Source organism: Pipistrellus hanaki, assembly GCF_964339955.1.
Source record: "Pipistrellus hanaki genome assembly, chromosome: 3".
Classification (NCBI taxonomy): Eukaryota; Metazoa; Chordata; class Mammalia; order Chiroptera; family Vespertilionidae; genus Pipistrellus; species Pipistrellus hanaki.
In genome coordinates this window covers 131,373,869-131,394,471 of record NC_140505.1, presented here as the reverse complement: position 1 = coordinate 131,394,471, position 20,603 = coordinate 131,373,869, and the positions used below count along the sequence as shown (strand labels likewise).

General features: G+C 47.3%; 1 protein-coding gene across 2 annotated transcripts; it reads left to right on the top strand.

The window, feature by feature from the left end:
- The first annotated feature begins 5,283 nt into the window (after positions 1–5,283).
- On the top strand, positions 5,284–19,451 carry DYRK2 (dual specificity tyrosine phosphorylation regulated kinase 2). Of its 2 annotated transcripts, none has more exons than XM_084878932.1 (3): positions 5,284–5,780; positions 6,320–6,471; positions 13,691–19,451. In XM_084878932.1, the coding sequence occupies exons 1-3, from the start codon at positions 5,732–5,734 to the stop codon at positions 15,296–15,298; spliced, it is 1,809 nt and encodes a 602-aa protein (XP_084735058.1). In that variant the 5' UTR covers positions 5,284–5,731; the 3' UTR covers positions 15,299–19,451. The 2 variants fall into 2 exon arrangements, with proteins under 2 accessions (XP_084735058.1, XP_084735059.1); XM_084878933.1 differs by lacking the exon at positions 5,284–5,780 and adding an exon at positions 5,894–6,142.
- Positions 19,452–20,603: the final 1,152 nt, after the last annotated feature.

Genomic DNA, 20,603 nt, shown 5'->3' with positions numbered 1-20,603 from the left:
TTAGCCTTTTATATATATAGATATTGATATATAAATAAAAAAATAAATTATACATAATATAGATATGTAACATATAATTTATATATAATATAGATGTATCCTATATGATTAATATATAATATATGATAAAGTGAAGTTGAGTTTCTTTTCATTGGTTATGAGCAGTCCTGACAGTTTGATGTGGACGTTTGCCCTGAACCCATTTTTAGCAAATAAGTTCAGTCCCATGCAGTAAGTTGGTAGTGCCTAGTGCAGCCCTCATAATACTCAAGGCTTTTCCTTCTCACTTATCTCTTCCTAGCTACTCAATGGCATTACTTTTGATTAGAGTGGCACCAAAGATCCTGAAACCTGTCGTGTCCCCTCTCCCCATATTTTTCTCCAGTGTGCAGAATTGCAGCACCGTTTCTCTTACAGTAAACTCCCTAGGTGAGAGTTGCTCTCCACGTTTCTCTTACCACTTTTCCTTGTTCATTCCTCACCTGGTGCAGGACCCAGGTGCCCTGGAACCAGCCTGTTCCTAGCTCGTTGTTCCCAGTGCAGCCTCATGGGCCTGTTTCCTGGAGCCTGACTCCATTGGCAACCACTCCGTGGGGGTCAGTTGCTGGGGACCCTCTCTAGTCACACCACTCCATTCCTTTGAAGCTCCTGACACATTGGGCACCGCTCTGTTCACACTTTTCCTGGTATATCAAAGGTAGAATTTGAGTAGCGGGCCACTGGGCTCTTTGTCACAGCACTCCTACCTCCAGGATACAACTTTCTCTCTCTCTCTCTCTCTCTCTCTCTCTCTCTCTCTCTCTCTCTCTCTCTCTCTTCTTGCTTACTGTGTTTTAACATTAACTCTGTTCTTAGGATGCATGTGAAAAAGCACATGAACTGTTCCCAAGAAACACTGGACAATACCCCCAATCTTCCCAGATATCTAGCTTAAATTAGGGGACACATTCATTCTCCCTCACCTAGGATTAAGGAAATGGGCCTGTAAATACCCTGACCAAAACATGGCCAACATGACCAGAAACTTCAGATCACCTACTTTCTAGTGTTATAGAATCTTTTCTGATTTCCACACACCAGCAGTGGCCACCGAGGCAAATAGAATACCTATTGGCCATTTGGTTATGGCACCCATGCCCTCTATACCTGAGGAGGTTATATTCATGAGTTTCAGGCCCTTGGGTTCATGCTCTTCTCTCGGTGGTTCTGGACCTTGGTGATGGACACACGGAAGGTGCCATCAGTAACAAGTGTTCTTCTAAGGAAAGTTAGACACAACTTACCCGCAAGTCTGTTACCCAAAGTGAGTCAACCTTGTACCTTATTTTTTACATTTTCACAGCTGGTAAAGTTTCGGATAACTCTTAACCCATCACCTGTAATCCTGACCTGAAAGATAGAAGTACCACACCTCTCGCCCTTGCCCCTGCTCCCCACTTCAAGTTTCCTGAATTCTGAATTTCTTATGCTTCTTGAATGCCCTGTGCTTTCTTATACCGTGTTGCCTCTGCTCATCTTATTCTGCCTAGAAAGTTCTAGGTTGGCTCGTTTGACTAGCAAACATGCAGGCATTTAAAAAACCACAGTACCTTTGATGTCAGGCACCACTTACGTGAGCTCACCACTCCCTCCTGTGTGCCACCATTGTGCCTTTTACATGCCTTGATTTCTGCCCATCACGTCATGAAATGTCTTGTCTTCTTTATTGGATTGTGCACTTCCTAGTAACAATGACCAGAGACAGGAATTATTCATTTAACTGTGTAGCCCCAGTACTAATAATTTCAAAAATATGTGAGGTGCTTACTGTTTATTGCTTAATGGAAGAAAGAAGTCCTAATGGATTGCCAGACTGAAACCAAGCCCACAACATCTGATGATTCATCACATCCCCTAAGCCTAGCATATAATAAATTCTTTGTACATGTTTCTGGGATAAAGAAATGAAACGACTGAACATATTTTGAAAGCAGCAACTTTCTTGTTCACTTCCGATTTTTCTGTGATCAGTACTTTTCCCAGTGAAAAATCAACTTCCTTCCTCAAGGCTCTATTCTGAGTTCCCAGAAGTTTCTTTATCTCCAGTTCTGCCACATCCTGCCTACCTGCTTGTTATCTGAATCTGGATTTTCAGAACAGATAGAGTTTTTACAATAGGCAAGAACTGAAGAGCAGATGCTTACGAACTGAATGAGGCATCAGAAGAGGCTACTTTTTAACATGGATAAAATTCTGGTCTGGTTATGTATTGAAAAGATTGCCCATAATAATATTTGTGGGAAGGTTTAATAAAGAGGTGAATGTACAGTATAGATGAATAATATAATGCTTTAGGATAATAAAGTTTGAGGGTAATAAGTCTTTGAATTTACCCAGCTCATTCTCCTTGAAAGCTCAGAGAGTACATTTGTACATCTTTCTATTTGATATTAATTTTGGTTGAGGTCATCAATATTTCTCAGAGTGAGAGAAATCCAAATAATTGTAGATACTAATATTTAGTCAGTAAGAACTTAATCTTGAGAGGTGTACCATTTATAATTAAAATAGTTAAAAGTTAGACTAATTTTCTTTAGGGTCAGAAACAAAAGTGTAAAATGAAAATTGTATTTATCATGTCTTGAAACAAATATACTAGAAAAAATTCCTTAAATGTGTATCCTTTTTTTCCTAATTAAAGTTAATAATTCTTTGTGTCCCTTTGTAAAACAAAAAAGCCAGAGCTCCTTGTCCTCATGCTTGTTAGGTCATCGAAGGAGGAATTCACAAGGCCAGAATGGTGAGGGATCATGAATTTATTTGATCACCCGCACACCAGGTGGCTGAGCCTGGATGGCTCCAGCCCCCAGTGACAGGAGTCAGCAGCTTTTAAAGGACTGTTGGCGGGCGGGCTTTTTCTGGATGGGGACTTCCTTATGCCTACCCGGAGGGGAGAGAGTGGAATGTGGTCACCACAAGTGAAATGTAGTCTCAGCAAAGGTAATGTCCATACTGAAATAACCTCAAAAGCCAGTTCCTGGGGGAGGGGTATTGATTTAATTGCTAGATCAAACCCAACAATGTTTAATATACAGAGCAATTTAATTCACAAACTTATAGAATTATATGAATTCATGGAAAAAGCACTAGCATTCTTAACTTCTATTGAAGTACTGTAAGAATAATTTAAGTGAGAAGGGGCATCAGGTTATATTAAAATTAAATTATTGCTTCAATATTTTTCCTTTGAACACCAGTAGTAAAAAAATAAAAATAAAAAAATAAAATAAAATAAGAAAATGGGCCCAGATGGTGTTGCAGGCTTCATCTCAGTTGGGGGTGTAGAGGAGGCAGCCAGTCAATGATTCTCTCTTGTCACTGATGTTTCTATCTCTCTCCCTGTCCCTTTCTATCTGAAATCAATTAAAAAAAATATTTTTTAAAAGAAAAATGGTATGGCAGTAACTGTTTTGAACAAGAAAATAGGAAAAGTGATGTGAGGCTCTTAAAAACCCAAGGTGGTATATTAGAAAGAGTAATGGAATTACAGTGGGAGTAAAGAAGTGGGTTCTGAATTACACTCTGCTATTAAGTAGATCTTTTCATTAGTTAATTCTGTACATTAAATGTCTCCCCAAGTGGATTTGAAGGCGATAGTCCCTGATGATAAGAAAAGGGGATTATTTCTTTCTGGGGTTGAATCAGGTCATCATAAAGGCATATTATTAGATTGATTATTTCAGTGTGATTCTACTTTATTAGAACACACAGAGGATTTTTGCACCTGTTCCTTCTGCCAATGCCACCTATCTTTAATACCCCTGTAGGAGCCCTGGAGACTCTGAGAGGACCACACTTTATCTTTGATACACTTTTTTTTTTTTTTTTTTTTTGACGTCTGCACAAAGCTGAGGGTAATCTCTCTGGGAGGTTGCTATGACAATTTGCAAACAATAGGGATGATGGAACTCCGCGGGAGGTGGCCTCCTTCTGATCTTAATCTGCACTAGTTCAGGCCTGCAAACTTGGTCCATCCAGGGGCTGGCTGGCAGATGCCTGAGGCAAAGAGCATGAAGGATCCAGGTCCCCAGGAGAACTTCAGAAACTTGGCATCTCTGAGGAAGGAAATGCACAGCATAGCTCTTAATCCAGTCACCAGGAATCGCCAGCTCTTCCCCGCCCCAGCCCCCTCAAAGGCTGAAGTGACAAAACTTGTGACCTCTGGACAAAGGCATATATAACCCCCCCCCACACACACACACTACAGGGGGGTACCCTGTGAGTTGGGCATACAGTTTTTCAGTCTGCAAGGGGAGGACAGGATGTAGGTAGCAAGTTAAAAAGGCAGGGGAACTGTCCACGTGTCTTGGAAGGAATGGGGGGAGAGACTTGTCTCAGGGATGAGAGAAATTAAAGGTGTTGCTCCCTTGCTGCAGCAGGCTTAGAGGAAGGCGTGTGGCTCTGCCTGTGGCCGCGCTGGGGAAGGGCTCCGGAGTTGTAAGGAAAGGAGAGGTGTGTCTGGTGTTTATTTTTGCCTAGCAACCCACAGCCAACTGCTTCCCCAGCAGCCGTCCACACGCGCCTCTCAGCCTCCCCTTGTCCGTCCTGTCGACTGGAGAGCGGTCACTTGGCGTCAGTAAACCGGGAGGGTGTGTGTGTGTGTGGTGGAGGTGAAGGTGGGAGGCCAGCCCCCTCCTTCGCCCAGGCTCGGGGTATCACCAGGCTATCCTGCGACCCTCCACCGGGGCTTGACTTACAGAGGTGACCCTCTTGCACAACTAAGTTATTGACCAGATACATTGGGGAGCAGCGGGGGTTGGTGGTGGTGAAGCCACGGAAGGGGGGACCGTATTGTGTGGGAGCAGCCATTCGGTTAGAAAGCTGAAAATGCGTTTGGCTCTGGGGGCGCGCCTACAAGAGGAGGGGTCTCTGCAGCGATCGTGGTGGGAGGCGAGCAGCGGGAGGGGGTGCTATGGGGAAGGTGTGGGGGGCAGCTGCCGGGGCCGGGGAGGCCAGGGCGGGGAGAAGGTCGCAGGCAGCGGAAAGCGGTGCAGATGGCAGAAGGGAGCGGCGGCGGAGGGCCAGCCGCCGAGGCTGCAGACTTTTCCGGGGAGCGGAGAGGGGTGGCCATGCAGATGACTGGGTGGTGGGAGGAGGGACTCCGGCGTGTGGCCGGGTGGGGGTGGGGTGTGCGTGAGCGTGTGTGGCGGGCCGTGGGGGGTGGGGTGGGGGGAGGAGGGGGGAGCCCGGGGCGGGGCCTGCACCGGCGGCCGCCGGATCGGGGGCGGGGACGGGGCGGCCCTCCCTCCCCGGCCGCCCAGAGCGCGGGCGCCGGAGCGGGTGTGTGCGCGGGGGCGCGCGCGGGCCGGGAGGAGGCTCCCGAGAGCGAGAAGGTCCTCGCGGCTCAGCCCGGTCCCCCCCCCCCCCCGCCCGCGCCCCATGTGAGGGAACCGGGGAGGCCGGCGGCTCTGGGAGGGCGAGGCATGTGCACGGGCCGGCGGGTGCCGCGGCCGCCCGGGGACGAGGAGGACGGCGGCGGCGAGGACAGCGGGGCGCTCGCGGCGGCGGGCCGGCGCCGGGGCGATGCGGCGGGCGGCGTGTGCCCGGCGGTAGCGCACCCCAGGCGGCTCGGAGGCGGCGCTGGCGGGCTGCGGGCAGGGCGGCCCGGAGGCGGCGGCGGCGGCCGCCAGAAGTAGCAGCAGGACCGGCGGCGGGGACGGCAGCCTGAGATGCATTCTCTCCTCCAGCGGCCATGTTAACCAGGAAACCTTCGGCCGCCGCTCCCGCCGCCTACCCGACCGGTAAGCAGGGCCCCGCCGGCCCCCGCCCCGCCGGCCCGGCCGGCCCTCGTGGGACCGGGCCCTCGAACAAAGTCTGCGCCGCGGCGGCGGCTCCCCGGCGGGCGGCGCCGGCCTCGCTCCGCTCATTGTTGCGCGCGGGGCCCGGGCCGCTCCAGGGGGGCGCCCTGCCACCCCGCCGGGCGCGGTGGGTGCCTGGCCGGCCTCCCCCTGGGCTTGGCGGGCGAGGCGGAGGCGCCGCGGCCAGCGCTCCCCCCGGCGCCGGGCCTGCAACGTGGACCGCCCCAGCCGTGCCCGGCGCGGGGTCGCGAACTCGCGCCCCCGGGCCCGACTTAACTTTGCAGCCGCCCGAGCCCGGCCCTGGGGTGAGCGCCGCCGGGGACCTGCGCCCCGGACGCCCGGCTCTTCGGTCCCCGTGCCTCCCCCGGGGAGAGCGGGCTCCGCCGTCCAGAGGAGGGGTGGGGTGGGGCGGGGCCGCGGGGTCCGGGTGCCTCTCCCCCCGCCCTGACCCTCTTTTGTCTCCTCCCGCGCGTGGCTCCCAGGCCGAGGAGGGGACAGCGCCGCCCGCCAGCTGCAGGCTTCCCCCGCGGCGCTCGGAGCGGGGCCCCCCCGGAGCGGAGTGGGGACCGGCCCGCCCTCGCCCATCGCCCTGCCGCCCCTCCGGGCCAGCAACGCTGCGGCCGCGGCGCACACGGTGAGCCCCTGCCCGCGGCGGCCGGGGGTGGGGGGGTGGGGGGCGGGCGGGAAGGGTGCGGGAGGGGCCGGGGCGGCGGGAACGCCCGGACTTGTTGGGTGCTGACTCCGGAGGAGAGAGGTCCCAGTGCCCCCAGGGTCGGTGCGCCCCTGGCCGGTGGCCTCCCCGGGACGCCGCCCTCTGGACCCCGGGCGCTCCCGGAGGAGCTGCAGCCACAAAGGAAGATGCGTGGCGTGGGCCCCGCACTTCCCCTCCGGAGCCCGCCCACCCCTGCGCTCCTCTGCCTCGGAACTTCCCTCCTTGCTGCTTGCCTTCTCTTCCCTCTTTTCTTTCTTTCTTTCTTTCTAATTCTTTTTTTTTTTTGGCCTTGCTTCTTCCCAGAGCTCCTTTTCCCCTGACCGGGTAAACATCTCTCCTCCCCCACGTCGGAGAGTGGGTATTTATAGAAACAGATCTGTGTTCGGGGACAGCCAGACAGTCCTGCCCGGAAAATCGATCCCCCCCCCAAAAAAGCCTCCCATCCCAGGCCTGGCTCCAGCCAGCAGGGAGCACCCTCATTTGCCCTCCGCGTGTGGAAGCATGTTTTATGAGTGCTACAGGTTTGAGCACAGCAGCAATGGTAATTAACATTGACAAACATGAGAGCCAGCAGGAGCAGTCAGAACAACAAGCCTCCCGGATGGATATGTGAAAGCGGACTGCAAGGGCACCTGATGGATGCTGGGGTCCCTCTGAGGGCCGGAGGGAGGGGGGAGAGAGAGCCCTGTAGGACTGGTGGCTGCAGTGACTGGCCCTGGCTGGGTTTGACTTCAGCATGTGCGTGGTCTCAGCTCAAGGCCCTTGGACGGACGGTGCCCGCCAGCCTAGAGGTGGTGTGGGCACTTGGCGGAGGTGGAGGTTTCCAAGGTCTTCTTTCCCATTGGATCTTCCTGAGGAACTGCCTCAGGTCGTTCTGGATGAGGGATGCTTGCGAAGGATGGAGCTCTGTCGCGTGGAAGTGGAGTGTCCATGTCTGGCCCCCAGAAGAGTAGCTCTGAGGGTAATGCATTAACGGAGAAACTTGTTTGTTAGGGGAGGATGGCCAGAGTGGAGTCTGTCCTCTGAGACCCGGACAGATGTGCACAACTTTCACAGGAAAACGTTTTGTGGTTCGTCTTACTCGTTTCTCTCTTCCTTTGTCTTCCCCGACACATCCAGACACAGAAGTTGAACTGGTCTGTGTTGGACCGTTGATGGTAGAAGAGAATCTGCCAGTAGGCTGGGTTGTTTCTTACGGTTGCATGTTCTTGTCCCAGTGACATTTTACTTGAGGAGTTGCCGTTGTTTTTAAGGGTTTGGGCTTATTTGGAATCACCTGACAAGTGGGAGAACATAACATCCATTTTCCCATGTGTGGATGTAATCACGTGACTTGGGGGGGTATATTTGGTTTGCATCAGGATTCCAGTTTTGTAAGGGTTGGCTTTGCCTGACCAGAGCCTCTTTGCAATTGAAATGTGTCATGGGATTAGGGAGAGCTGGAGGAGTAGCCTGTGGCTGCCCGAAAAGGAACAGATGTGAGGATGCTTCTTAGGACTCCTCAGGAGGGGTGCTTGTGTTTGCTGTGGCATCTGATTTACCTCGTTTTAACTTCCCTGTGAACTTCAGTAGGCTGTTGATCGTTAGAGGCTTGGTCTTTGAAAGTGTGATTTGGAGTTTTGTTGTTTAATTTTTATTTTATTTGCACAACACGGCAGATTTCCCTAGAACAGGGAAGTATAAGAGGACCACGTCATTTATGTGATCCTACTCCTTCACTTTACAGATGAGGAAACTGACACGTTAACTGGTTTGGTCAAGATTCCCAGAGCAAGGCTGGAGCCCAAGCCAGGCCCTCCTGAGCCTAGCATTGACATACTGCTTGACACGGCTAATTCTAGGAAATGGTATTAATTTCATTATAAATGTAGGAACCTTTGCAGATCTATATCCCCATATGGCTTTTAAGGTTTTTGTAAGTGTTTAGTTCCACAGCAGTTGCAGCTGGGAAAAGCTGGTATAGAAGGAGTGGGGGGAAAGGGCATTAATGAGAGGAAAATAATCTTGTCATAGGAGCCTGCCCATATTTTCCCTTGTAAATAACATAGTAGGTGGATAAACATATGATTATAAAGATTATGAACTTTGGAATTTATCTATTAGTCCATTGCTCTGTGTTTCCTATCTCCATGGCTATATTATTGCACACTTACTCATTTTGTTTATCTCTGTACTGAAAGTATATCTAATAACTATTTTTTTTAACTACTAGGTGTGTTTTGTTTTGTTTTTTCATGTGGTGTGGACAATATTAATATACTTAGTTTTTTTTTTAACTCCCAAATATTAGTATGGTATCACTTTTAGAAGTGTCTTAATGTTTAAAGCATTTTTAAGGTGCTAATTTACCTTTATGAAATAATTAGAATTGAAGAAATAAACATGCTTTTCAAAACAGTAATAACTTGAAGAAGTAGACATTTGACTCAGGGCCCCACAGACCTTCAGTTGTTTGAGGAGGAGCTAAAATTCCAATCTTTTGGACTCAGTTCTATTCCCATAGCACTATACAGCATTTCTAAGATGACTTCAGAGAAGTTTTTAAATGCCCAGAAATGTCAGCACAGTGTAATATCTGCTGTTTCCATTTGATCATAGGGAGAGATTAAAACTACAAAACTGGTGAGTCTCTTGTTCTTAATGTCTATTTCGTGGTCAGAGAAGGCTGTGGTAGATCCCTGCATTTTAACACTTGCATTGTAGGTATCTAACAATTGTATCCTCTCAGTGTACGTTTCAGATGTGGCGGGCACTGTGCTAGGAAAGCATTGGCAAACAGGAAGAAGCCACCGTCTCAGGCTTCACGAGGCCGAGTGAGAGTTTTCAGGGTCCTTCAGTGTATGGTGCTGTCCTGGCATATGTGTTCTGGAAATGTCTTGGCTTTTCTAGGGTCTCCTTCCCTCTTTACAGACCAGTCAATGGTGCTTCCAAATTTGGTTTTGATGTTAAGAGTTTTACAGAGTTTGAGACTCAAAGTCCTCCTTTCCTATGGATTTCTTAACACCTGGAAAGTTTTTAAGGCACCACATGTTGCTTTATCTGCTACAGGTTTATGTATCTGCTACAGGTACTTTGTAACTGCTGCCATTTGCCTCCAGGTCTCCCCTGATGTGCTACAAGCTTACCATCTTGTGACTTGGGTCATCAGGGACAATTTGCAATTCCCTGGGCATTTACTTCATGTTTTCTTAGGAAGGTACAAAGGTACTTCTCAAGAATAAGGCAGCACCAAAGATCTTGTGTGCATGCATATAAGCCTAACCAATGGACACAGACACCAGGAGGGTGAGGGCATGAGTGGGGGGTGAGGGAGGCAATGGGGGATGAGGACACATATATAATACCTTAATCAATAAAGAAAATAAATACATATAAATAAGAGACCAGTGGCTGAAATCAGTTTGGCTCAATGGATAGAGCGTTGGCCTGCAGACTGAAAGGTCCCAGGTTAGATTCTGGTCAAGGGCATGTACCTTGGTTGCAGACACATCCCCAGAAAGGGGTGTGCAAGAGGCAGCTGATCGATGATTCTTTCATCGATGTTTCTAACTCTCTATCCCTCTCTCTTCCTCTCTGTAAAAAATCAATAAAATATATATATATTTTTAAAAAAATAAGAGACCTGTGAATAAAAAACAATAATAATTCAGAGATGTGAGTTAGCAAGGACATATTGACATGCCTTTTTCCATTCAAGAGATGACTATGAGTGCTTACTGAATGTCTGGGTTTCTATCAATAGGGACTTTAAGAGATAAGAGGAACCCTGCCCTGGAATGGCTCACAGCTGGGTGGGTACACCAGATGATAAAAGAATCGCAGTAAAATGAAGTATCGATATGTTCCAATCTGTCAGCACAGTAGAAGGGAAAGGGAGTTTCACAGAGGAGGTGAGCGTTGAACTGGACATTGAGGGTTGAGGAGTTTACCGCTTAGGTGTGGTTAGGAAGGAAAGGATGATGCTAATAATAGTTCTCCTTTACTCAGTACTACCTTATCCTCCTAATGGCCCTTCTTAAGTATCTTTGTTACCTCCTTTTTACCGATAAGGACATTGTGGTTCAGAGAGTAGGTACTTTGCCCAAGGTCACAGTTAATCAGCAGTGAAACGGACTCATTTCCCATGTGTCTGCTTGAAAATCCCTGGACTCCTCACCATTATGAGAATAACTTCACCCAGAGCAGAGGAGCATAAGAAAACAGTGGTGCTTGCACAGGTCTTGGCGAATCCAGCTCTGTTACCCTCGGAGAGAATAGTGCGAGTTGCAGGTGACGGTGGAAGGACTTGGGTCATTAAGGCTCTATGCTTTGGGGTCTTGTGTTCTTGCCTGTGAGTTCTTGTACTGTCTGTGGAAATGGGTGCAGTTGTGGGCCTTGAGCGAAGGCATGGGCAGTGTCAGAGTGACGCTGTTGAATAGTGACTGTAGGAGTACTATGGAGAGAAGAAATTTGAGAACTCTAGACTTAGAAGCAATGGGTCGAGTTAGGCGGTTTGAACTGTCCCAGTGAAAGACAACAGGAGTGTGAGGGGAGACAGTGTGGGATAGAAAGAAATGAGACTTAGGGTGACTTGGGAAGGCGAGTAAGACGTGGAGCAGGACATCCAGGTGTAGAGCTTGAGTGACGATGTGGAGGTGAAGCCTTTTGTTTATCAGAAATTGAGGGTGAGGGAAGGAAGACATAGTTTTGGCAGAAAAATCATGAGTTGAGTTTGAGTTGCCTGTGGGACAGGCAGCTGTTCTGTGCATGGACATATGGGTCTTGAACTCAGGAGACATGGCTTGGGCAGGTCTGAGTTAGAGGTGTAGCTGTGGCAGGTGTCAACCCCCCGGTGGCTGCGGTCACGATGGACCAGGAGAAGCTACGGGAGTTGTGGCTGGAACCCTGGGGAACCCTTGCACCCTCCTCTAGGTAGGTGAGCTGAAGCTGTGGAGGAGACCAGAGAGGATCGTTGGATAGATTGGAAGTGGTCAAGTTAATGGGGAAGCTCTCTTTAGTTCTAGTCACTAAACTGATTGTTTTTTAAATTATGCAGAACATTAAAATTGCTATTGCAAAAACTTATGTCAGTTTCAGGCGCTCAGATGTTTTACTTGGCCATCTTTTTAGGAATTCCTAAAGCCCCAAGGTTAATTTTGTCCCTAATGAGACCTCACGCTTTTTGTAGCATGTATGCTGGTAATGTGTGTTTTCTTTTGACCTTGCTCCTTGCTACCTTAAAGAGAATGGTTCTGATATTTCTAATTCCAGCTCCTGTTATTCCTGGGTGCTCGAAAGACCACAGTGGGGAGAGGGTTGCAGGGAGTGAGGCTTAGGAACAACAGCAGTGAGCAAACCTGTACTAATTTTGCATATACCTAAGGCTTTCCTCATTTTTATGGACTCCTTGCTTTTGGCATAGAACACGGAAAAACAATAACCTGTCCAGCTACCCTTACAAGAGTTAAGTCCTCTTAGCTTGGAATATCATCTCTGTATTTACTGAGAGGGATCAACTAGAAGTCTTCCAGAAGTCTGTCTGAGAAATAAAACCCCTCGGTCTGTGAATTCACACTTCAGACATGCCCGAGTACTGTGCTATAGTCTACTTTGTCTTGGAAGAATGCAGAGAGAGAGAGAGCTCACTGCTCAGATAGTCACTGTGCATGGCATATGTCAGTGAAAGAAAATTCAAAGGTTAGTCTGCGAAGGTCTTAGTCTGTGAGTAAGGTCTTGGAATTTCATTTTGTAGTCTAGGTGATTTCAAACCATTTCCTGCATTGTCATATATTACATTTGCAGAGCACTTCTGTGCTTATAGTGGTAGATAAAGCCCCAAAGGTAGGGCTTAGGAAGAGATAATAGAAAAAAATACTGATGGCAAAGGACTTGAACGAGTTCATTGTAAGCTTGATGGTAGGGACTGCCACTTACGTGGCTAGACCTCAGCGAATGGTGGTGGGATGAATGAGATGGATTGTGAAGGACAAATTGATCTTTACTTAAGATTTCATGTAAAAACCATCCAGCAGGGTGCTTTAAAATGTGTGGGTGGTTGTGTAAGGTGTCAGGAACTCCCAACTGGGAGTGGATCCTGGCTATTAGTCCTCTCCCACCCCTCACCTTTTTGCAATGATAGTGAAAAAAGAAAGAAAAATCCTAGTAGATTCTCAGTGGAGGTTGGGGAGTGGAGGAGGGGACGCCTTGGCTTACACCATTATTTTGTTTAGGCAGCAATGTTCAGGGTGGTATGTGTGCCTGAAAATAGAAAAGCTGACTATCCCAGCAGCCCAGAGAAATGCAGCTCTTCAGAGCGCTGAGCCATTGGCCAAAGGAAGGCCCCAAGAGCTGCAACAGTTGGTTTGTTGGGCTGAATGGCCTTAAATGGTCATCACAGTTAGTGAGCCCAGAAACTTTTAAAAATAGGTTAGGGGTTTGCAGTGTGTATCGGCATGGCAACCTCTCAAGCCTGAATGCACGGTGTTCTTTGCCACTGGATTGTGCATTTTCTTAGGTGTAATCAGATTTCCAAGCAGTGAAGACCGGGAGGAACATACCAGTGTTTTCAGAATAGAGCTAACGAAACAATGAAGAAAGAGAAATGGACAAGACACAGACGTCCCTGCCCTGGGGTAATCAGGAGCTCTTAGAGGAGGCGGGAAAGGTGCTAGCATCTGGGGGAGGTGGAGCCAGGAGGGTGCTCATGCATTTTTCTGTGTCCTATTTCCGTACCAAGGGTGGATTGAGTGGAATGCCTGTGTTGTGCCAGTTCCTGTGCTAACTGTTAGGTATAGGATGATAACCAAGAATGATAATTCCCTGCCCCCACAGGGAATTATTCTAAGGAACCTCAATATGTATAGCAAGCTGCTCGTCTCTTAAGTGCAGCATGTATGGGGTCCTTTGTTCAGGATTTCAAGGTCTTGTAGCCTTACCCAGCCAACTGACCTCTAGTTCCTCTATTTTGACAGCATCGTATCCGCTGTCCCTGTCAGGGTGTTCCCGAGGTCCCTCTTGGGCCCTTTAGGAAACCCGATGCTAACTGTACATCCCAACCAAATTGGGTTTGGTAGAGGTGGGGGTTGGGGGCTGACTTAGAAAATACCCCGTTTGAACAGACAGCCCTCTTCCATGCTATTCATGTTTCCTTTCCGCATTCCAGATTGGTGGCAGTAAGCACACGATGAATGATCACCTCCATGTGGGCAGCCACGGCCACGGGCAGATCCAGGTGCAGCAGCTGTTTGAGGACAACAGCAACAAGCGGACCGTGCTCACGACCCAGCCAAATGGGCTCACCTCGGTGGGGAAGGCGGGGCTGCCGGCGGTGCCGGAGCGGCAGCTGGAGAGCATCCACCGGCGGCAGGGGAGCTCCACCTCCCTGAAGTCCATGGAAGGCCTGGGGAAGGTGAAAGCCTCCCCGCTGACGCCCGAGCAGGCCATGAAGCAGTACATGCAGAAGCTGACCACCTTCGAGCACCACGAGATCTTCAGCTACCCCGAGATCTACTTCCTGGGTCCGAACGCCAAGAAGCGCCAGGGCATGACGGGCGGGTCCAACAACGGCGGCTACGACGACGACCAGGGCTCCTATGTGCAGGTGCCCCACGACCACGTGGCCTACAGGTACGAGGTCCTCAAGGTCATCGGGAAGGGCAGCTTCGGGCAGGTGGTCAAGGCCTACGACCACAAGGTGCACCAGCACGTGGCCCTGAAGATGGTGCGGAACGAGAAGCGCTTCCACCGGCAGGCGGCCGAGGAGATCCGCATCCTGGAGCACCTGCGGAAGCAGGACAAGGACAACACCATGAACGTCATCCACATGCTGGAGAACTTCACCTTCCGCAACCACATCTGCATGACGTTCGAGCTGCTGAGCATGAACCTCTACGAGCTCATCAAGAAGAACAAGTTCCAGGGCTTCAGCCTGCCTCTGGTGCGCAAGTTCGCGCACTCCATCCTGCAGTGCTTGGACGCCTTGCACAAAAACAGGATCATCCACTGTGACCTGAAGCCCGAGAACATCCTGCTGAAGCAGCAGGGCAGGAGCGGCATCAAGGTGATCGACTTCGGCTCCAGCTGCTACGAGCACCAGCGCGTGTACACGTACATCCAGTCCCGCTTTTACCGGGCCCCGGAGGTGATCCTCGGCGCCAGGTACGGCATGCCCATCGATATGTGGAGCCTGGGCTGCATTCTGGCGGAGCTCCTGACCGGGTACCCCCTCTTGCCGGGGGAGGATGAAGGGGACCAGCTGGCCTGTATGATCGAACTGTTGGGCATGCCCTCCCAGAAACTGCTGGATGCTTCCAAACGAGCCAAAAATTTCGTGAGCTCCAAGGGATACCCCCGCTACTGCACTGTCACGACCCTCTCGGACGGCTCTGTGGTCCTCAACGGAGGCCGCTCCCGGAGGGGGAAACTGAGGGGCCCGCCGGAGAGCAGAGAGTGGGGGAATGCACTGAAGGGGTGTGACGATCCCCTCTTCCTTGACTTCTTGAAACAGTGTTTAGAATGGGATCCTGTGGTCCGCATGACCCCCGGCCAGGCGTTGCGGCACCCCTGGCTGAGGAGGCGGTTGCCAAAGCCCCCCTCCGGGGAGAAGACGGCGGTGAAAAGGATAACTGAGACCACTGGTGCTATCACTTCCATTTCCAAGTTACCTCCACCTTCCAGCTCCGCTTCCAAACTGAGGACTAATTTGGCACAGATGACAGATGCCAACGGGAATATTCAGCAGAGGACAGTCTTGCCAAAACTTGTTAGCTGAGCTGAGTTTCCCCCCCATGCTGGTAATCTGAAAGATACAATGCGGCTGAGCCTTATTGGGTTGCAAAGGAGGAGTAGCTCAGACCCGTTTTTATTTGCTCAATAACTCGACTCATTTGTATCTCTTCAGCACTTATTTTAATGTAAGAAAGTCATTTGTTTTGTTTTTATAAAATACATGGGGACAATGCTTTAAGTTTTTATACTTTCTGAAGCTGTTTTTTTTTTTCCTCTGTGTGTGTGTGTGTGTGTGTATGTGTGTGTGTTCTAAAAGTACAATGAGCCTTACTGTATTTGGTGTGGCAGAGTAATAAACATCAGTGGCAGGCCATTGATCCCTTCATGACTGCCATGCATCTACAGATTGGTGTCAGAGACATTCACTATGTTTTTATGGTTCCTAGTATCTCCTCCTCCAGGTGACTGCCCCCAAAGACCCCCTTCTCTCTCCGAGCTCAAGACTCCTGCACAGGTGTAGCATGTCCTGCCTCTGTTTCCCGTAGGTTATCTGGGTGGTAGTTATGGAGGGAGGGGAAAGGTCAGGATGAAAATGATGTTCTAAGAAATACTGCACCTTAGAGATTTCCCCCCCCCCTCTGAAGTAAATCATGCTCACAAACAATGAAATTCCCAAGGTTTACCTGACCAGTTAGCATTCTGACGGTCTCAGAGCTGGCCAACCAGGCCTGGTGGATACACGGTGGGAAAGTGTGTGTTCCTCTAAATCTAATAGGGTCAGCGAGCTGTTTTGTAAAGAAGCCTCACATTACAGAGTTGGTCTTGCACCTAAAATTAGAAATGTGTTCCATGAACTGTTCCTCCCCTCTCTGTGCTTTTCTCCTGTTACTCTCTTACCACACATCTGTGGTTTGCATTTAGTTCTTTTTTTTTTTTCCTTCCTTCCCTTCACGTAGATATCCCAGACTGTTCAATCAGAAAAGAGACATTTCAGCTATGATTATGACCACCGTTTCATATTCCAATATAAGAAAGAACAGCAGCCTAGCTGCGTAAGATGGGGATTTCCACAGTTCCAGAGAAGGTTTGACAGATTAGCATGAGTTCCTACTTGCCAAGTGCCACTGTAGGGTTCTCTTAGCCTGGGAAAGTATCAGTTCTTTCTTAAAAAAAAAAAAAAAAAAGAGGGAGGGGGGGCTTAAAATCCTTTTGAACAGAAGTCATTGTGGCTGTTCTGCAAGGCCAATTTGAACAACAAATTTAAAGGAGGAAAAGTTTGACCTCAAGTTAAATGGTTTGATTTAGTCTTTGAATCAAACCATTCTTACGAAGAACCACAGAGATTGCATTCTCCCTTTCATTTTCCTTTCGTTTGGATTGCACTGATTGTGTTTGTGAGAATGACACTTTACCTGGAAAAGTAACAAGAGTTAAAAATAAAAGAATATTTTCTTCTCTGAATAATTATTTTCACAGTGGAAATTTCAGTATTTTATCACTAATGTATGAGCAGTGATATATATCAATTGCAAGGCACGTGAGAAATTCTTAGTATGTGCAATTAAATATAGGAAGATGTCTGCCTGTTTGGAAATAGGTTTGGGTAGTAAAAATTAAGGTAAATACTCTTTTATATGCACAGATATTATTGTATTGCCTGTAAATTGGTTTATAAGTACTTAAAGCATGGTCCCCATTGAGGCCAAGAAAGTTTCCGGTTAATTTTTTTTTTTTTTTTTAATATTAATCCTAGAGTTTCTCTTACTTAAAAAAAAAAAAAGTAGTTTTGAATAAAACACTTTTCTTATTTTGAGGCTTTGTCAGTTGATGGTGGAGAAAAATGCTCAGGAAATACTACGAATATTTGCCAAAAAAAAAAAAAAAACACACAAAACACAAACCAGTAATAAGATTAGCTTATTAATAAGATAATGATGTTGATGTTTGCTTTACTATCAATATTTAAGGGTGTTGCTGATAAATTAACTTGTACTTCTGTATTTAAAAATTACAGCTTCTTCCCCCTAGTCAAATTCTTTACCATGTTGTACACATTTCTGTGTAATCTGTGGAAGGGCAGTGTGCTAGTAATTTGCATTCTAACTGATGCTCATGTGCTGGTGCTCCCAATCAGTGGCTTACAAAAATTTAAGGATTATGTATTTATTATTAAAGTTTCAGCTGAAAGGCATAAGAAGAGTCAGACTTGGTGTGATGGCTTTGTGAACACCACAAGCCTCTTGGTGATGGTTAGCTTCTTTAGGTCGTTAAAATAAGAACATAGAGGCTGTTTTCCCCTTTGCAAGGCTCCTCTCCCGAGTCCAGTCTCAGCTCCACGTTTAGTGATGTCTATGAACCTGACTGAGCCTGCCGTTCATACGAATTTCTCTTAAAATGATTAGTATTCATGTGAAGAGTCATAAATGTGCTAATATTGTCTGTCTCCCCCCACCACACAAAACTGGTTTCGAACATGTCAACATTGTGACTTCCTTTATTCGCAAATGTAACCGGAAACTTTTAAGCCAAACTAGGATGTGCAGCGCTATGGGGCTCTCCCTGACCCCACCCCCACCCCCCACAATATAATGAAATTTATTCACAAGAGCCACCCTGTTCAGTGTTTAGTGATAGAGCCACGTTTCAAAACGTCTAGCTTAATTATAATGTCAAAAAAGAGGAAAACGTTGCATCTTTGCAATTTTAACACATCAATAACCGAAGGGCTCTCTCCTTAGGCTCCTAGGGGTTGGCTTGGAAACAGCCCTTGGTCTCACAGGTTACCATTGTCTAGAGATGCCAGAGCTGTTTTCAGATTTAGGAATAGCCCCGTGTGTCCTCTTGTCTTTGGTTGCAGCCTCATCTGGCTCCGCTTCTTGCACCACCAGAGTGGGCATCCCCACGCACGTGAGTTGCTACAACAGTGGAACGACGGTGATGCGAGACAGTGTAGGTTAATGAACATAGAGGAGAAATCGTGCCCTTAGTCTTAACAATGTGCCTTTTGTTCTGAATGCCATGTTGGAAGGCATGCATATTTTTTTTGGCCTCTTTTTTAACTCTTTGAGTACTGGGCAGGAAGGATGGAACCCACCTCTGCAAAGATACATCTGTCTTAAATACCCAGCTACTTCTAGGCCTTAATAGAAACCATAAGGCGGGAAGCATCACCAGGCACTGAGGAATGTAACCACTGCTTAGTTACACGGGGATTCCTATGTGTAAGGGTTAGTTAAAGATGGCCTTTGTTGGATCTTAACATCAGACTGAATTTTTTTAAATGATACTTTTTTGTTGTTATGCTAACACTAGACAAAAAATAAAAAAATAAAAAATCGACTCTTTGTAAAAATTTACCTCAAACCCATTTGATTTTTCTAGTGTGACTAATCCCAGGGCATTTGGTATGAACCAAAGTGCATTCCTTTTCTATGTGCCTGGCTCTAGTGAGGATGGCCAGGGATTTTTACAATTTGGGTGCAAGGCACTTAAGCCACTTTTACACTTAATGGGTGGTTTGGAGTCAGGTTCAAGGACTCCATCAGAGTGTTAGGAACACTTTAGGCATCGGTAGCTTTGGGCCATATTGGAATCTTAAAAAAGTGCGAGTTATTTTAAAAGAGAGCATTCGTTTTTGTAATTTTTTTTTCATCAAGAATATTTCTGGTAAGCAGAAGATGTTTAAAAAAAACACACAAAAAAAAATCTGATTGAGTTGGTAAAGGTTTTAATATTGCCCAACATAATGCTGTGGTAGCATTTAAAAAAAACAACAGTATTTGTGAACTCTTGTTTCTTAGGGGCTGTGCATCTACCTGCTATGGACATATATAAAGTTAATTGTGATTATACTCAGCTCAACTGCTACAGTTCTGTCTAGGCAGGGGCTTGGGTTTTCATCGAGCAACAACTTAGACACGTGACTGTAATATGCTGCAACTGTGTGTACTGAAAATATGTGAAAACGGTTGAATGTGGACTGTGTATATATGTATGTAAACATTTTCTGTGAGATGCTGCTGTCGCCACTTAACATGAAATATGTTCTAGTGGATTTTAATCCTAGTGGCCAGTTCTATGATACTGTATGTATTGTACAGCTGATGACAGGAGTGAGACTGTTCAGTGACTATTTGTTAAATTTTATTGTCGTGGCCAGAGATAATTTCAGAATAAAATTTTAATGTCATACCTTACTTCTCCCCTTTTCTAACTATAATTTTACTCCTGGTCTATTTCTGGTATCCTTGGTCCAGTGGCCTAAAGAAAGTAGAGGAGGCAAATATTTTCGGCAACAATGGATTTCTTATTCGTTGTTAACATGCACATCCTAACACTCCCCAATGGGAAGGACTAAAAGTTGTCTTGCTGGACAACTCTTGCTTTTCTCTGAATATTCTATCCCTTTATCCTATGTTAATTTTCCTTTATCTAGCCTCTGCCACATTCTCTATTATGCTAGAGCTTCAGATCTTTTTTTAAACCTTCAAGGTGACAGTTAAACTGGGAGCAGAGTCTGTAAGTTAATCCCCACAGCCTTCACTCTTTTTTTATGCACAGTTCTGGTGAACTACATGCTCTTCCTAGCTCTCCCATATGCTTTCAAATGCTTATGCTGCTGCAGTTCTTGGTGGTCTCTGGTTCACATTTCTGGGGATTTTAGTGTCTCCGTCTATCACGGCTGAATCAAAAAACAAGGCCTGTGAACTGCAACTAGCTCATAATTTGTCAAGTTCAGTTAATACCAAGCTTAGAGTTTACTTACAGATAGATGACAGCAAGCAGATGCTCTAGTAATTCGTCAGACATTGCAAGGGTATTACGTAGACAAATATTTCCCTCTTGTGTCAAGAACTATCTCACATTTTTATTTACACCCCTCAGCCACCAACAGCCAGAGGATGACTTAGTGTGGCTTCCTGCAGCGGACGTGGGATTTGCTAAAACAAGAGCATACTGTGGGAATTCCCAAACCCACACATAGCCTCTTAGCCTAGGCCACAGACTTCCATTCTTGCTTCTCTTGTTACTTACGAGCTCTTGTCCTGTGAAAAAATACCAACCAACCAACCAAAAAACTAAGAAATTATGCATATAGAAAGTTTTAAGAAATGCACATAAGGTATAACATTGAAACTTGGTACTTAAAGCAGCAACTTAAAGTTGATTGTCCAGATCTGACTTCCCCCAGATCTGGTAATAGTTCCCACTCATTCATTCTCTCTCTCTCTCTCTCTCTCTCTCTCTCTCTCTCTCTCTCTCTCTCTCTGTCTCTTTTTTCAAAGCTTTCTTAAATTTAATTTCTGTAATCTTTTCCCTTTGGGAGTCAACAACGATACCAATAAATA

Coding starts and splice junctions, on each gene's coding strand:
- DYRK2 (XM_084878932.1), top strand. CDS start 5,732: ATGTTAACCAGGAAACCTTCGGCCGCCGCTCCCGCCGCCTACCCGACC. Junction 5,781..6,319: donor TCCCGCCGCCTACCCGACCG/GTAAGCAGGGCC, acceptor CGTGGCTCCCAG/GCCGAGGAGGGGACAGCGCC. Junction 6,472..13,690: donor CTGCGGCCGCGGCGCACACG/GTGAGCCCCTGC, acceptor TCCGCATTCCAG/ATTGGTGGCAGTAAGCACAC.